At 30.7% G+C, this 18,690-nt stretch overlaps 2 protein-coding genes across 5 annotated transcripts in view; both read left to right on the top strand.

Annotated features, from left to right (window-relative positions):
- The window catches only part of LOC145946774 (tubulin gamma-2 chain-like), an 11,345-nt gene extending 3,772 nt beyond the window's left edge, over positions 1-7,573 (top strand). The window contains exons 1-5 of one of the 3 annotated variants that reach the window (XR_014427077.1): positions 4,163-4,541; positions 4,873-5,075; positions 5,756-5,958; positions 6,639-6,841; positions 7,420-7,573. Coding sequence is in view for 1 of the 3 variants with exons in the window: in XM_083056528.1 (XP_082912654.1) it covers positions 4,873-5,075; positions 5,756-5,833 (281 nt within the window). In the remaining 2 variants the exon portion in view is untranslated. Of the gene's footprint in view, positions 1-4,162; positions 4,578-4,872; positions 5,076-5,755; positions 5,959-6,638; positions 6,842-7,419 lie in introns of those variants that run through there. The other 2 variants (XR_014427076.1, XM_083056528.1) reach the window with 2 other exon arrangements.
- Positions 7,574-11,195: 3,622 nt separating this feature from the next.
- LOC145946771 (E3 ubiquitin-protein ligase PHF7-like) lies at positions 11,196-13,946 on the top strand. 2 transcript variants are annotated; one of them, XM_083056523.1, is made up of 9 exons: positions 11,196-11,759; positions 11,946-12,047; positions 12,145-12,269; positions 12,366-12,549; positions 12,687-12,790; positions 12,969-13,085; positions 13,199-13,314; positions 13,404-13,449; positions 13,594-13,946. In XM_083056523.1, the coding sequence occupies exons 1-9, from the start codon at positions 11,637-11,639 to the stop codon at positions 13,790-13,792; spliced, it is 1,116 nt and encodes a 371-aa protein (XP_082912649.1). In that variant the 5' UTR covers positions 11,196-11,636; the 3' UTR covers positions 13,793-13,946. The 2 variants fall into 2 exon arrangements, with proteins under 2 accessions (XP_082912649.1, XP_082912650.1); XM_083056524.1 differs by lacking the exon at positions 12,366-12,549 and having other exon boundaries at positions 12,145-12,165.
- The last annotated feature ends 4,744 nt before the right edge of the window (positions 13,947-18,690 follow it).

The raw sequence follows: 18,690 nt of genomic DNA, 5'->3' as shown, positions 1-18,690 counted from the left end.
ACGTGATGGAATACGTGGGCGTAAAATACGCGGCGTAGAAAGCGGTGGAATACGCAATGGAACAGGCGGTGCAAAACGTGGTGAAGCATCTGGTGGAACACGTGGTGAAATATCCGGTGGAACACGCGGCGGATGACGCGGTGGAACACGCGGCGGATGACGCGGTGGAACAGGCGGTGAGACAGGCGGTGCAACATGTGGTGAAGCATCTGGAGGAACACGTGGTGAAATATCCGGTGGAACACGCGGTGAAACACGTGGTGATACATCCGGTGGAACACGCGGTGAAACACGGGGTAAAACATGCGGTGGAGCACGCGGTGAAACACGCGGCAGATCACGCGGTGGAACAGGCGGTGAGACAGGCGGTGCAACACGTGGTGAAGCATCTGGAGGAACACGTGGTAAAATATCCGATGAAACACGCGGTGAAATATGCGGTATTTGTCGTTTTCCTTTCGTTGATAATTGTTTCTGTTCTATGCCTTTAATAACACATGATGGAATACGTGAGACTATATGCTTGAATCGTCTTTTCTCGAGCCTTTTTTTTCTTTTATTGCATGGAATATGAACTTTTATCTTTGATTGTTTTTTCATATCGTTTACTTGTTTAATATTATTGCCAGTGAAATGTACACTATATATCGGACTTTGTTTTTTGTTCTCATTTGTAATGTGATTACTTTTAGAAGAATCAGCACAAAATGTCATGTTTGTTATTTGTGATTTATTTAAATATATATCAAGTCTCCAAGGCTTTGAACAACGCATGGTGGACACGTAATCCAATTTGAGTCGATTATTAATTCATCACTTCTTTCTGTTAGATTTTGAAATAAAATATATTATAATATATATATATATATTTTAATATTTAATTTTAAGTTATCTTGATTATTAAATATACATAAGTAAGTTATAAATCTATAGCATTTACCCTTTTTTGGCATCTATGCAATTTAGATAAATGCGACTGATTTTGATCGTCGGAAAGCGTTTTGTCCTTCAATAAATTAAAAAGCCAGTTTACATTTTTTTCTATTGATAAGGCATTAGTCCATATATGTTGTCTTCAATTATATATCTCTTTTTTGGCATCTATGGAATTTAGATAAATGCAACTGCATTTGATCGTCGGAAAGCGTTTTGTCCTTCAATAAATTAAAAAACAAGTTTACATTTTTTTCAATTGAAAAGGCATTAGTCGCAATATATGTTGTTTTCAATTATATGTCTCAAATCTCAAAAGGTGTAAGAGATTTTATTAACATACACACTACAATAAAATCTTCCTTAAAAAATATGAAACCTTCAATATTTGTAAAACATATGTAGAAAACTTTTACAACATACAAAACTTTCATAAAATCTTGCTCCTAGAAAGTCATATATAAAGGTTATTCAGAGCTGTTGTTATATGATTGTCAATTTGTTGATTAACAAATTGATAATCGTATAAGCCGTGTTCCAAAAACTACTGCCCATCTTATTAGGAAATTTATGTCATTTTAGCACACCGAGCCGGGCACGCCAAGTTTTTGTTCGTCAAGACATTTTTTATAAAACAAATTTTTATTTATTTGGCGCAATTTTTTTTTGGCGTTATATATTAGTTTATAATTATTTAAAAAAACACTGTTTTTTGTGTACACACTTCTTCACATGGCATGTAGATTTGGCGTCTTTTTTTACCTTTTGCAATAAGATAAGTTTTTTTAATAATTAAAATATACTATATATAAATATTTATACAAATATATAATAAATAAAAAAATATTGATAGATATTTTTATAAGCTATTGCTGAGATCCAATTTGACCAAAAATGGTAGAATTGAAACATTCTAAGCCTATCTTAAATTTTAACTTCAATAATGCACTGTTTTTTTAATTAAAATTTTTTAATTTTTTTTTATTTGTATTAATTTTAATAATTTTCTAATTTTTATACTATTCTACATGGGTTTGCAACTTAAATTTTTCAATGGTTCATTATACGACTCTATAGGTTTGCAATTTAAATTTTCCACTGGTACAAAAGTTTCTACTTTCACTTGGCGCGCAATTTTTTTTATATCATTACTTTTGTAATACGATCTACATGGGTTTGCAATGGATAATTTTTCATACGATTCTACACATGGGTTTGCAATGGGTAATTTTTCACTACTGGCGTGCCCATACTAGGCGCCTTTTTTTACCTTTTTTTTAAATGTTAATTTTTATAGGTATGTGTATTACTATAATATGAACGTTGTTATTAACAATTATTAAAATATTTAGTCATGTGAAATATCGATGACAGCTTTACGCGAAAATTGTAATAAAATAAGGAGGAAAAAAGAAAAAGAAAGAAAATACTGCATTTTAAAAGAAAATTGATATAATAAAAGAAGAAATAAAATACTCAAAGTGTTATCAATTATTATTATAATATTATATTGCGAGAAAATGGCGATTTATCAGGATGCAAAAGTAATTATATCTTATTCATTAAAAATATATATATACTTACAGGGAGATAAATATTAGTAAATTTTTCGATATGTTTCATATATTGTTTTATATTTGTTTATTCTCAAATATACATAATAATAAATGTTTTTTTTCAGCAAATCCAAGCACAAACATTGTTATTCATTCTGGTTCTATGTATCTTCATTACATGCAGTGGCAAGGAGATATTTGCAAAGTATAAAATACAAATGTTTTCTGCTATTAGTCGTAATATTAATAAATATAAACAAGTGTGATATGGGGACAGGATTTTGTTATCAACATTGTTTTTTTTATAAACGAAGGAATTGATGCAAGCAATGGAAGAGTCTCTGCTGCAGGTATCACAAGCACTTTACAATTCTGTTAATCAACTGTTATATTTTAACAAAAAATTAAAATATAATTTCTATTATTTTTATATTATTGATAAGATCATGTGGATGCACTGTTTGATTGCATGTTTGGATTTATGATAGGTGTTGAAACGCAGAAGATATCATATATGGAAGACGCAATTTCTCCCAAGGATACACAAGTACATATGAATTATGGCAGTGCAGATGTTATGCAGACATTTTTTTGGCTTTTACAAAAATCTGTTTCCATACTAATTGTGCAAATCCCATTAACAAATTGGAAGATGAGTTGCTTTTGGATCTCTCAAATAAAGATATATTTCTGTCATGTGGATTTAAATGTGTGTAGGAGAAAACATTTATTGTTAAAAAGCCAAAACAACAAACAGAAAAGAATACAGGTATCTTTCTGTTCACTTTTCTTATAAAAAGAGTTATATTTTTTCCTCCCTTATATACAAATTTATATATAAAACTGTACCGAAACTTAGCTTTGTATGATAGATATGCGTATGGGTGTGTATGGATGCACGTGTGTGTATGCATGGGTGGGTGCGTGGGTGAGGACGTAAAATTAAAAAAAAACCTCACAGCAGCCAGCCCCGAAAAATTTGGAACATTTTGGTACTAATTTCGAGAAAATCGGTCCACAAATGTGGAAGGAGTTCGCGGTCAGACAGACAGACGGACGGAACTTATATATATAGATATATAGATTTGTATAAATATTTATATATAGTATATTTTAATCTCATTTTATATGCATGGTAATTATATATGCGTATATAATATATATATGCATATATACAACATGTATTTATACATAGAAAAATAATGTTAGAATATTTTATTGGTACAGAAACATCTATTTTTTTTAGAAATTTATATTAAAATACTACAAATATAAATTAATATATATTAAAACATATTTATTTATAAAATTCGTGCCTCGTGCACATGAATTAAAAATTCCAAAAAATTAATTTCATTGGAAGCATACGTACTGACATCCACGTTTGGCTCGCATAGCCAATGTTATTTTCAACATTTATATATATATATTTATTTATATATTATATGTATATTTATATAGACATATGTTTTACAATCATATAATTTATTGTATTTATTTATTTGCATTTATTGACACACACATACACACACACACACACACACATATATATATATATATGTCATCATGTGTAAATTATATATGTATATGTATATGTATAATATAAATTATTGAAGTTAAAATTTAAGATAGGCTTAAAATATTTCAATTCCACCATTTTTGGTCAACTTGGATCTCAGCCAATCGGCAATAGCTTACACGCCTTACACGACCAATATTTACGCACATATACATATCCAAATACACATGTATTATATGTATATAGTTATGAAAATGGCTGCCGTGGCGCTGTACTGGGTACTGGGTGCTGCTTCAATTTCACAATCGTGGAGAGTGGAAGGTGGAAGTAACGAATTGATGGCGGGAATATCAGCTCCTGCGATCGTGAAAGAGGAGCCGAGCGGAGCTGCTCCAAGCAGGACTCGCAACTCGCACCAGTTCTCCCAGGACAGGACTACAGGACGCGAACTGCGTCGAGGAGGAATACGGCGAGCAGCACATCGAGTGCACCACCGAGGGCCAGGAGAGCGAGATTCGCGCGTTCCTGTCAAGGTCCGCGTTTTACAAAGAGATCAGTGGAACTTTATAGTAATGCAAAATTTTATGTGATAAATTCGTAAATTAAAAATAGAATGTGCATATTTATATTTATCAGTATATAATTTTACTTTTATGCATTGACAAAAACATTTCTTTCTTCTAAGTTTGGGATTTTTAATTGCAATTTATTTAAATAATACCATAAAGAAACAAATGTAACGCGTGCTTTGTAATATTCTAGTAATATTCTAATAATAATAGTGCGAGATAATAAATGTAATAAAACCTATATATTTTCTTTCATAGAATAAAATTTATATATTTTTATACATTTTATTTATAGTTGGATTTGAGTTTTGGAAGAGATTATGCACAGAGCATGGAATCAGCCCAGAAGGAATCTTGGAAGATTATGCAATAGAGGGAACGGATAGAAAGGATGCCTTTTTTTATCAAGCAGATGATGAGCATTACGTACCACGAGCTGTGTTATTAGATTTAGAGCCCAGGGTTATTCATACCATTATGAATTTTCCATATTCAAAGGTAGTAGGCATCTGGAATATGTATGTACATTTATAATTATGCATATATATGAATATGTATGTATATTTATGTTTATGCATATATATGAATATGTATGTACATTTATGTTTATGCATATATATGAATATGTATGTACATTTATGTTTATGCATATATATGAATATGTATGTACATTTATGTTTATGCATATATATGAATATGTATGTACATTTATGTTTATGCATATATATGAATATGTATGTACATTTATGTTTATGCATATATATGAATATGTATGTACATTTATGTTTATGCATATATATGAATATGTATGTACATTTATGTTTATGTTCTGTTTTATGTATTTGAGTTAGAAGAATATGTTTTACAAAGAGATCAGTGGAACCTTATAGTAATGCAAAATTTTATGTGATAAATTCGTAAATTAAAAATAGAATGTGCATATTTATCAGTATATAATTTTACTTTTATGCATTGACAAAAACATTTCTTTCTTCTAAGTTTGGGATTTTTAATTGCAATTTATTTAAATAATACCATAAAGAAACAAATGTAACGCGTGCTTTGTAATATTCTAGTAATATTCTAATAATAATAGTGCGAGATAATAAATGTAATAAAACCTATATATTTTCTTTCATAGAATAAAATTTATATATTTTTATACATTTTATTTATAGTTGGATTTGAGTTTTGGAAGAGATTATGCACAGAGCATGGAATCAGCCCAGAAGGAATCTTGGAAGATTATGCAATAGAGGGAACGGATAGAAAGGATGCCTTTTTTTATCAAGCAGATGATGAGCATTACGTACCACGAGCTGTGTTATTAGATTTAGAGCCCAGGGTTATTCATACCATTATGAATTTTCCATATTCAAAGGTAGTACGCATCTGGAATATGTATGTACATTTATAATTATGCATATATATGAATATGTATGTATATTTATGTTTATGCATATATATGAATATGTATGTACATTTATGTTTATGCATATATAGGAATATGTATGTACATTTATGTTTATGCATATATATGAATATGTATGTACATTTATGTTTATGCATATATATGAATATGTATGTACATTTATGTTTATGCATATATATGAATATGTATGTACATTTATGTTTATGCATATATATGAATATGTATGTACATTTATGTTTATGCATATATATGAATATGTATGTACATTTATGTTTATGTTCTGTTTTATGTATTTGAGTTAGAAGAATATGTTTTACAAAGAGATCAGTGGAACCTTATAGTAATGCAAAATTTTATGTGATAAATTCGTAAATTAAAAATAGAATGTGCATATTTATCAGTATATAATTTTACTTTTATGCATTGACAAAAACATTTCTTTCTTCTAAGTTTGGGATTTTTAATTGCAATTTATTTAAATAATACCATAAAGAAACAAATGTAACGCGTGCTTTGTAATATTCTAATAATATTCTAATAATAATAGTGCGAGATAATAAATGTAATAAAACCTATATATTTTCTTTCATAGAATAAAATTTATATATTTTTATACATTTTATTTATAGTTGGATTTGAGTTTTGGAAGAGATTATGCACAGAGCATGGAATCAGCCCAGAAGGAATCTTGGAAGATTATGCAATAGAGGGAACGGATAGAAAGGATGCCTTTATTTATCAAGCAGATGATGAGCATTACGTACCACGAGCTGTGTTATTAGATTTAGAGCCCAGGGTTATTCATACTATTATGAATTTTCCATATTCAAAGGTAGTACGCATCTGGAATATGTATGTACATTTATAATTATGCATATATATGAATATGTATGTACATTTATGTTTATGCATATATATGAATATGTATGTACCTTTATGTTTATGCATATATATGAATATGTATGTACATTTATGTTTATGCATATATATGAATATGTATGTACATTTATGTTTATGCATATATATGAATATGTATGTACATTTATGTTTATGTTCTGTTTTATGTATTTGAGTTAGAAGAATATGTTTTACAAAGAGATCAGTGGAACCTTATAGTAATGCAAAATTTTATGTGATAAATTCGTAAATTAAAAATAGAATGTGCATATTTATATTTATCAGTATATAATTTTACTTTTATGCATTGACAAAAACATTTCTTTTTTCTAAGTTTGGGATTTTTAATTGCAATTTATTTAAATAATACCATAAAGAAACAAATGTAACGCGTGCTTTGTAATATTCTAGTAATATTCTAATAATAATAGTGCGAGATAATAAATGTAATAAAACCTATATATTTTCTTTCATAGAATAAAATTTATATATTTTTATACATTTTATTTATAGTTGGATTTGAGTTTTGGAAGAGATTATGCACAGAGCATGGAATCAGCCCAGAAGGAATCTTGGAAGATTATACAATAGAGGGAACGGATAGAAAGGATGCCTTTTTTTATCAAGCAGATGATGAGCACTACGTACCACGAGCTGTGTTATTAGATTTAGAGCCCAGGGTTATTCATACTATTATGAATTTTCCATATTCAAAGGTAGTACGCATCTGGAATATGTATGTACATTTATAATTATGCATATATATGAATATGTATGTACATTAATGTTTATGCATATATATGAATATGTATGTACATTTATGTTTATGCATATATATGAATATGTATGTACCTTTATGTTTATGCATATATATGAATATGTATGTACATTTATGATTATGCATATATATGAATGTGTATGTACATTTATGTTTATGCATATATATGAATATGTATGTACATTTATGTTTATGCATATATATGAATATGTATGTACATTTATGTTTATGCATATATATGAATATGTATGTACATTTATGTTTATGCATATATATGAATATGTATGTACATTTATGTTTATGCATATATATGAATATGTATGTACATTTATGTTTATGCATATATATGAATATGTATGTACATTTATGTTTATGCATATATATGAATATGTATGTACATTTATGTTTATGCATATATATGAATATGTATGTACATTTATGTTTATGCATATATATGAATATGTATGTACATTTATGTTTATGCATATATATGAATATGTATGTACATTTATGTTTATGCATATATATGAATATGTATGTACATTTATGTTTATGCATATATATGAATATGTATGTACATTTATGTTTATGCATATATATGAATATGTATGTACATTTATGTTTATGTTCTGTTTTATGTATTTGAGTTAGAAGAATATGTTTTACAAAGAGATCAGTGGAACCTTATAGTAATGCAAAATTTTATGTGATAAATTCGTAAATTAAAAATAGAATGTGCATATTTATCAGTATATAATTTTACCTTTATGCATTGACAAAAACATTTCTTTCTTCTAAGTTTGGGATTTTTAATTGCAATTTATTTAAATAATACCATAAAGAAACAAATGTAACGCGTGCTTTGTAATATTCTAGTAATATTCTAATAATAATAGTGCGAGATAATAAATGTAATAAAACCTATATATTTTCTTTCATAGAATAAAATTTATATATTTTTATACATTTTATTTGTAGTTGGATTTGAGTTTTGGAAGAGATTATGCACAGAGCATGGAATCAGCCCAGAAGGAATCTTGGAAGATTATGCAATAGAGGGAACGGATAGAAAGGATGCCTTTTTTTATCAAGCAGATGATGAGCATTACGTACCACGAGCTGTGTTATTAGATTTAGAGCCCAGGGTTATTCATACTATTATGAATTTTCCATATTCAAAGGTAGTACGCATCTGGAATATGTATGTACATTTATAATTATGCATATATATGAATATGTATGTACATTAATGTTTATGCATATATATGAATATGTATGTACATTTATGTTTATGCATATATATGAATGTGTATGTACATTTATGTTTATGCATATATATGAATATGTATGTACATTTATGTTTATGCATATATGTGAATATGTATGTACATTTATAATTATGCATATATATGAATATGTATGTACATTTATGATTATGCATATATGAATATGTATGTACATTTATGTTTATGCATATTATATATATGAATATGTATGTACATTTATATGTTTATGCATATATATGAATATGTATATGTACATTTATATGTTTATGCATATATATGAATATGTATGTACATTTATGATTATGCATATACATTATATGAATATGATCATTATTGTTCAAATATGGTATAATAAATTTACAAGAAGCTATCACTGAAGCAATCATACCTATAATACAAAAATGCAGTCAATGTGGTAATGAAAATATATGTACAACTTTTAGAACAGGCGCGCATCTTTTTATAGATATTGAATTGTTACAATGGTCTAGCTACGCATATATGAATAATTATTCTGTTCGGCCTAAAACAATCATTCTTTCCGAAATTCCATTAAACATCACTTTTTTGAATTCCAATTATAAATTAATTTCAGCCATTGAATATGTCGATAAGCTTAATAATAATGACATCGATGCGTTTAGCAGTAATGAAACAGGACATTACGTTGCTTATTGCCATCGAAAAACAGGAAATTGGGAAATGTATGATGACTTAAAAAAATGTATAAATAATTGCACAACTATATCTGGTAAAGTGTTTGTGCGACAAAGAAAAATATCATTATTGGTTTTTATTAAGCAAGAGTAATATTTGGCTAATTCTTATAAATCAGTCATATTATGACTATAATCAAGATTGGACTATTTATAAGAATTTATACGTAGATTATACACCACATGTTCGATTTTAGATTTTATAAAATTGTTGGGTACATATCGAATGGTACATCACAAAAACTTTATAAGAGCGAGCATTAATATATGTATATTGTATATTTGAATCAATAAAGGGAATAATTGACTGTTCATGTAATATCAGTAAATTGATACTTATTCGCGACTACAGCCGTACATGGGAGACGCATCTTAGTTAGGTAGGATATTTACTAGGAAGAATAAGAACCTAAAATTTAACGACGATCATCGTATCTATCGTACATACGTACGTATTACGTATCTATCGCATGTGCCAAATGTGTGATCGGTAAATTTACTTTTAGTAAAAATTTACTACATACACAAAATCAGCGATGAGCTCGAAAAAGATATCGTCAAATAGAAATAATCATTTTTGACAAAAGAAAGATACATATGATTCAATGTTTTCTATGAGCTGCAAACTAAATGGTTGAGCAGAGGAAGAACTGAGACAGAGATTGTTGCTGATGCTACTTCCGGTGGTTGCAGAGTCTGGAATCCTCTGATGGAGAGCTGCAAGTTTGCATGAGCCACTGGAGGGTATCGTGCTGCCTTCAACATCCTACATAATAAATTAATATCTACAGCTTTTCAACAAATCAGATTTAATTTCATACATTGCAATGTAGCACAGCTAACGCAAAAGGTACGTATAAATCCGCTAAAATCGGTGATAACGGAGAGCCCATCGGACTGCCGAATATTTGTTCATAAAACTGTCCATCAAAGCTAAAGCTAGTTGAATCCAAAATCAATTCAATAGCATGTAAAAACTGAGCTAAATTAAATTTAGTGTTTTTTTCTATCTCATTCCATCGTTTTTTGATGGCATCGAGGACCAATTCTTTCGGGATGTTTGTAAATAATGAACTCACATCTAATGATATCATTATTAATCGGAAAGTCTCTAATGTTTTTGACAAAGGTCTAACCGTCATTAACATGTGAGTTTGGTTTTTTAATCGAATTGTATAATATGTTGTGAATGAAACTGGAAACATTGTATACCGGACTACTAATCGATGATACTATAACTCTTAATGGAAAGCCAGTTTTATGAATCGTCGGCAGACCGTAACATCGTGGCAGATTTCCGTTAGTACAATTTAGATGTTTGTAAGTAGCTTCATCAATCAAATCGTTATTACGCCAAGACTTGACTAATGTGTTTATCTTGTTTGTTAGTTTTTAACGGATCTTTCTTTAACAATTTATAAGTGGATTGGTCATTTAATAATAATTTCATCTTTTCATAATAATCTTTCTTATCCATGATGACAGTAGTCTGACCCTTGTCGGCTCTAGTAACCAATATATCCTTATTTTCATGTAAATATTTTTTAGAAAGTGTAAAAGACTTAATTAGCATATTCGTGACCAACAAACGATTCCGCATCGATTCAGCCTCTGCAAAACTGAAATAGGATCAAAATAAAAAACCGGGGGCTAACTTTACGGTCAATTTTATTTTTTATTTTGCAGCGCGAGGCTAATCTAACAAACGTTTTAATTAATCTAACAATCACCTACAAACGACTTACAAACGATAAAAAAAAAAAAAAACTCAAAAAGTCAAAATTGGGGGGCCAAGTTCACGGAGCTTGTATATTAATTGTTTAGCGATCGTTTGTCATGGCACATCGAGCCCGAATTTCGCAAATAATTGGGTGCTCGTGGTTGTTGTCGTTCCAAAAGGTTCTTCGGCCCTGATCGAGCTTCTCGCGATCTTCTGTCATTCGGGCAATAATGTCCGCTAGGGGCAGCTCCTCGCGCAAGGTCTGCTGTTTTTGCAACCTGACGGAGGACAACGAGCTGGCGTATGGGAAAATCCATGAATATAATGGAATTGTCACGCATTATTATTGCCTGGTAGGTTTTCTGCTTCGAAATAACCTTAAATGTGTTGAGATTTGAATTTGTCTTGTTTTTCTCTAACATTGTTAAATATAGAATTTAAAAGATATATCTAAAATGTGTCTGGATACAAAAAGATTATAGTATATCTACCAGAATTATATTATTAATATTCACACGCATTATGTGCATTCTTTTTAGCTCCTTTCTTCAAACATGGAACAGAGAGGAAACGACGATGAGGGTATTCTTAGATTTTTGACAGAAGACATACAAAAGGAGCTTCGCAGAGGAAAGAGATTGGTATATAATTTAAAAAAGATATTCTCCGTTAATTGTTCTTTAGTATTTTATAAATATTTTAATATCATATGTAACAAATAATTCTTAATGTTCTTAGGTATGTTCATATTGTAAAAAGGTTGGTGCTACTTTAGGTTGTTGTAATCTAAGGTGTAAGAGGATATTTCATTTTCCTTGTGGCTTGAAAGCAGGTTCATTACATCAATATTTTGGTGAATTTAGGTAAGGAAAAAATACCGTATCGCTATCTTTTACAGGATGTTATAATTGTAAAAATTATGGATAACCAAGCAATTTATTGTAATTGGAATGTTTCAGATCATATTGTATAAATCATAGACCAAAGCAAAAAATCGATGAACATATTTTAAAGCAGACTGGCCCATTAGATAATATATTATGTTATATCTGTTATGAGGCGGTAAATTCTAGTGACTTTGTGGAAACCTTATGGGCTCTCTGTTGTAAAAAGAATGCATTCTTTCATCGTAAATGTGTTCAGGTTATAATAGTATCTCGTGCATGAAAAGCTTGTGCTGATTAATTAATTTTAAATCACAATGACATTCCAATTTCTTAAATACAATATTACTATACTTATAAATATAACTATATATCCAAAACAATTTTTCGTTTCAGCAACTTGCTACAAGTGCAGGATATTTTTTCAAGTGTCCTCTTTGTAACAATAAGAAAGATTTTCGAAATGCTATGTTACAATATGGCATTTTCATCCCGAGTCAGTAAGTATAGAAATTTGACGATCTTTTTTAATTCTTCAGAATTCTTGTGTGAACATTAGTTGACTGTATAGAATTAAAAGTTACTTCTAGAATAAAATATTACGAATGCTATTAACATTGATAAGTCAAAGGTATACATACATAACAGAATAGAAACACATATTTTTCATGTAATTAGGGATGCATCATGGGAATTGGTACCAAATGCATTTGAAGAGCTTTTGTATAGATATGATCAGTGTGATGCAGTGAAATGTCTCTGTCCAAAGGGAAGGAAGCACGTAAGCAGTAACGCGTAAGTAATAGTAAAATATGTAAATAAAATAATAGTTGATTGTAGTAGTATTAAAATTTGATAAGCTGTTTATATGTAATATATCATTATGAAATCATTGTGAAATATTACAGTAAATGGGAATTGATATTATGTCAGACTTGTGGATCGCAAGGTATTCATATGGCATGTGGACATTTAAAATGGGCTAATCCTGTATGGGAATGCGCTGAATGTACTTCCATATTAAGTAAGCATTTTCTCAATTTGTAAAAAGAAATATTGTATGCTATAAATGCTATAAATGGTACTTATATAATTGTGTTCTTTTCCTTACAGATAACTCTAAAAATAATGAAGATAAATCAGACAATAGTTCTGATCAGTACGTAATATAAATTTACTTTTTAATTTTATAGATTATAAAAAATTCTTAAAAGATTTATCTTGAATTACTATAATTAAATAATTTACATTTTCATATAACAGTAATGTTTAATCCATACAATTTTTACTTTTCCATTTCTAGTCCAAGTAGAGATTCTGATTCTGATTCAGACTCGGACACTGATACAGATATATCTGTGGGAGGTGACTTTCCTGTGCCCTTTCCTGTGTATTCATCGCCCAGCGTTAGTTCTAGTTCATCTATGATATCCTTGGATTCTATCTCGGATATTAAATTACGTTCTGGACCACGATCTTTTAAATTGCAACAGCAGCTTTGAGCAGAAAATGACTAAATGGTCAGATCATAATTATAATAATAATCATAGTGACAATATTTTTTCAAATTTTATGGGCTATATATCGATATTGTAGTCAAATATTTATTGGAATACTAAATTAACGATGAAAGATTGAAGTCTATAAAAGCATGTAAGCCAGGATTCAAAAAATTCAAGGAAAAGCACATGTTTTTTCTCTTCTAGAAAATATTTCTTCTTTGATTGTTATTACAATTAAAATTTTTTTGTAATGCAACAATTTTTCTAGATTTTTGAAAAAGCTATATAAATAATGGAAAAATCCTATTATCAAACGCGACACTTTTCTCTAAACTTTTTAATTTCACAAGATGATAGATGGCTCGAAACAATTTAGAATAACAATGACAATTTCATCGCATTTCCACGAAAAAGAGAGATAGGAGTAACGCCACATTTACACACATATTCCACATATATCATGTTAATATACAATATACATAAATATATTATTCGAAACATTACTTCCAAGTGTGATGTGACGCAGGCCAAATCGTTAATTATTATGTCATAAGTAGTAGGATATCATAATGAAATGCATCACGCTTTGCGGATCTTTGTTACGTTTTTTCCAATAGCTTCTTTGTATAAATTTATGAATGCGCGGATGCGCATATAATTATTATTAAAAAAATGGAATGTGTAAATAATAAAGATACGTACTTACAATGGGCTTTTCATCTTTTGATTCAGTTCACAGCTTGCGCATGCCTGTCAATTAATTGATCATTATCAACGCTTTGCAAACGTCTGGAGCACAAATTTCTTAGAATTAACGATAAAAAAAAGTTACGTGTTTAATTTTTTAACATATAAGTAGGTATACTATGCCGATTCTAACCCAGGTCCTCCGAGGGGAGTGCGGGGCGCGGGGGGTTCTCCGGGACGAGGGGTATGACGTCACGCGGTGGAGGGGATGTTTCGACAAAGGAGGGGGAGTTTTATTATATGAGTGTAATATTTGTAGATGGATATCTTTACGACTTTTTTTTTTATGAGGGATCCTAGACATTTTCCCAAAAAGGTATAGAACAAGCGCCGATGATCGACAATTTTGTACCCTCATTAGTATAATTTTATTACGGAAGCGCCGATGTCCGGCTGCTCGAACTTGTCAACGGAGCGTTCTAGAATCCATAAAACTATGTTTTTTCATTTTATGGACATTTTATCATTAGGAAAGAAATGAAGATTTTAGGGCCGACGCTGCGACGAACATGTTGAAACGTGATTAGGTGCAAAAGCGTTGACGTTCGGCAGCTTTGTACCCTCGCGGAAAATCTCCCATAAAAACGAGAGCGAAACATTTTTTCTTAATATTTTTTAAGGAAGAATTGCGATAATTTTGAAAGGGATGGGGGTTGAAACTTATGGCAGCTTTGTACCCTCGCGGAAAATCTCCCATAAAAACGAGAGCAAAACATTTTTTCTTAATTTTAATAATATATAAGATAAAAAAATAAATTGGAAACATCTATACAACTCCAATGTAATAATCTATAAATCTTCCAATTATCTAATATATTATTTAAACTGTGAAAAATCTTTTATAATAGAGAGCAGAGCAAAGCCGCACACAATTTTCTTGTTTACTTAAGATTTATATAAATAGAAATCTAGTCGAATTAAAGATTATTGTGATAAATAGAAATATTAAAAATTTCGTTGGAATCGACGCATCGACATCCGCGTACGGCTCGAATAGCCTATCTATTACCGATTTATATAAAAAATTTCTTTTTTTAATTCTTTTTATTAATTTTACATTTTAGGTTTGTGATTATAATGGGATAATATTAGCAGTGATAGCAAATCATGGAGGTCGGACACATGATGCCAGAGTTTGGAATTCATGTCGGTTATCAAGACCTTTATAAATTTGCGAAAATAGTTCGTTAAACCCAAAAATCGCTGTACCTCTACCAATTTTTTAGGTTTAGGAAAACTATTAATCGCATCAGTATGTCGTTTACTAAGAGTTATCCCTGAAGGGGACAAAATATACCCTAAGTATTCTAACTCTTTTTTTAAGAAAAGACAATTATTATAGTTTATTTCGAAATTAAATTATTTGAGTAACAAGAGCACTTCTTTAATAACAGACAAATTATCCTCAATAGTAACTGATGGAATTAGAATATCATCTATATACACTAACACCCTATCCTCTCTAATTAGGGGCTGCAAAATTTGAATTAAACGCTTTTGGAATTCTGCGGGAGCCTCGCAAAACCCAAAAGGCAGACGGTTATATTCAAAATGACCATCAGGAGTAGCAAAAGCAAAAAATTTCGTAAAATCAGGGTGAAGCTTTATCTGATGGAATCCATCTTTCAAATCTAGTAAAGTAAAAATGCTCTTATTACTCAACCGAGCCAAACAATCCTCAATGAGAGGAAAGGGATATTTTTGTTTAATCACTTTGGAATTAAGTGGACGCATATCCACACATAAACGGAGCAAACCGTTTTTCTTCCTAACAGGTACTACTCGCGCACTATATGGTGAGGAACTTTCTTTAATGATACCTCTTTTAAGTAAATCGTCCGTAATTTCTCTCATTTGCAACCGTTCCGATCATGCAAAACGACGAGGAGCATAAGCAAAAACCGACTCGTCCTTTAAAGATACTTTAACTAAATACTCATCTTTAATTGAAGGTACTTCAGTATTCTCAACCTCTAAAATAGTTGAAATTAATTGATTCTTAACATGCAAATCAAAATCTGTATCAATATTAGACAAAATTGACCTCAGGTTATTTGCCTGTTCTTTAATAACATCTATAGAAGCTATTTCTTGAAAAAGTAAAACTCTACTCTCAAGATTCTCACCAGAAGGATTATATAAAACTGAAATTGAATTGTTTTTAATAAAATCACGTCCAATAATCAAATCCAAAGAACACGAGTCATTTTTTAAAACATGCAAATCAATATTAGCAGTAAAGTTAGGCAAATCCTGAAGGACAATCGTAGTTGATAACAAACCAGAAATCTTAATTGGAACATTATTAATTGTTTTGAAACGAAATTTAGAAATAGAATCATTAGAAACACAAAAATTGAAACAATCAGAAGAACCATTTGAAAAAGAAAGTTAGAATTAAAAAAATTTTTAAACACAGACGGACGAATGAGAGAAATCGGCGAACCTGTATCCAGGAGTGCCCACATACAACAATCATTATCATTAATTGATACAACCTTTAATCTGGAGCCATTGATTTCAATTTTACGCTCATGAGACTCCGAAAGCAATAATCGGTGATGAGGTTAAAGATGTGACATCCTCTTGCTGCTCCACAACAGCCACAGGTGATGAAACCTTGGTAGAGGATTGACTGGAGAAGGACTTTTCCTTCTTTTTCAGCTTGTAACACTCATCCCGAGTGTGTTCTTTAGAGCGACAATAAACACAGTAAACGTCCTTTAGTTGATTCGCCTCCTTAGAAGATGACGTAGCAACCGCCTTAGCCGCCTGATTCTTCGGAATAAAAGTCGGAGACTTCCTTTGAATATCACCAGAAGTCATAGTGATACGATGCATCTCTTCAAGAAATTCATCTATTGAAGACACCCGAAGAGCAACAGCTAACTCTCTCAAGGATCTGCTTCCAATTCCGTTGATCAGTAAATGAATGGAATCCCGGTCTGGTAGTCCCAAATTCTTCATAAGAACTAATTTGTCCATGGCATAATCATGAAAAGACTCCTTCATAAAAATCCATTTACGAGCCTCTACCTTCTGCATAGCCACATGGAACATAATATTCCGAACTCAGACTTAGAAATCGATGAGTCGGATGTGAGGGACGAAGATTGAGAGTGTGTTGTAAGTATTTCTTTTTAATTTAAAAATTGTTAAAATAATTAATAAAAATTTTTTTTTCTGTCACAGAAGGGACCCCTCGCAGTAGTCCCACGGCCGTCGTCTTGCCACCCCCACCATCGTCGGCACAGCCGCCCGACCGCCTCACCACCGTTGCCGCCACCACTGCCCAGCCGCTGCTCCTCCGCTTGCCGCCGACGCATTAAAAATTTTTATATATTATAATATTTATATTCTTATCTTTATATTCTTAGTGTTTATATTCTTATCTTTATATTCTTATATTTATATTCTTATCTTTATATTCTTAGTGTTTATATTCTTATCTTTATATTCTTAGTGTTTATATTCTTATCTTTATATTCATATTATATTATTATATTCTTATATTTTAAATTTTAAATTCACATTTATACGCACGCACACACACACACACACACACACACACACACACACACACACACACACACACACACACACACACACACACACACACACACACACACACACACACACACACACACACACACACACACACACACACACACACAAAATTATAAATATTACGCATACTCATTTTAAGAATAAAAATTATTTTAAATATTAAAAAATATATAGTTTATTTTAGAATAATTCCTCTTTCCATCTATATTAAGAATATTATTATAAAAGAATTATTATATTAATATTATTATAAAATAATTATATATTAAAATATTATTAAAAATTCTCTCTCGCGTGCGCCTCACGCTATCTCTCTCCTCGCTGCGTCTCACGCTATCTCTCTCTCTTTCCTCGCTGCGCCTCGCGTCATCTCTCTCTCCTCGCTGCGCCTCACGTCATCTCTCTCTCCTCGCTACGCATTGCGTCATCTCTCTCATGGTCCCTAGCCTCTCGGTCCTTAGCCTCGCGATCCCTAACCTCTCGGTCCCTAGCCTCTCAGTCCCTAGCCTCTCGGTCTCTAGCCTGGCGTTCCCCCTTCCCCGCATGACGTCATCCCCCGCAAGGACCATGCAACGAGCTACGTA

Source organism: Prenolepis imparis, unplaced genomic scaffold, assembly GCF_030444845.1.
Source record: "Prenolepis imparis isolate NDT839.2.m4 unplaced genomic scaffold, iyPreImpa1.0 SCAF_21, whole genome shotgun sequence".
Classification (NCBI taxonomy): Eukaryota; Metazoa; Arthropoda; class Insecta; order Hymenoptera; family Formicidae; genus Prenolepis; species Prenolepis imparis.
The sequence above is the reverse complement of the archived record's forward strand: the minus strand, read 5'-3'. Positions and strand labels throughout refer to the sequence as shown.

What these genes read in the sequence shown, in the direction of transcription:
- LOC145946771 (XM_083056523.1), top strand. Translation starts at nt 11,637, where the DNA reads ATGTCCGCTAGGGGCAGCTCCTCGCGCAAGGTCTGCTGTTTTTGCAAC. An exon ending in TTCGCAGAGGAAAGAGATTG is followed by an intron (nt 12,048 to 12,144) that starts GTATATAATTTA and finishes TAATGTTCTTAG; the next exon opens with GTATGTTCATATTGTAAAAA. An exon ending in GGCATTTTCATCCCGAGTCA is followed by an intron (nt 12,791 to 12,968) that starts GTAAGTATAGAA and finishes TCATGTAATTAG; the next exon opens with GGATGCATCATGGGAATTGG.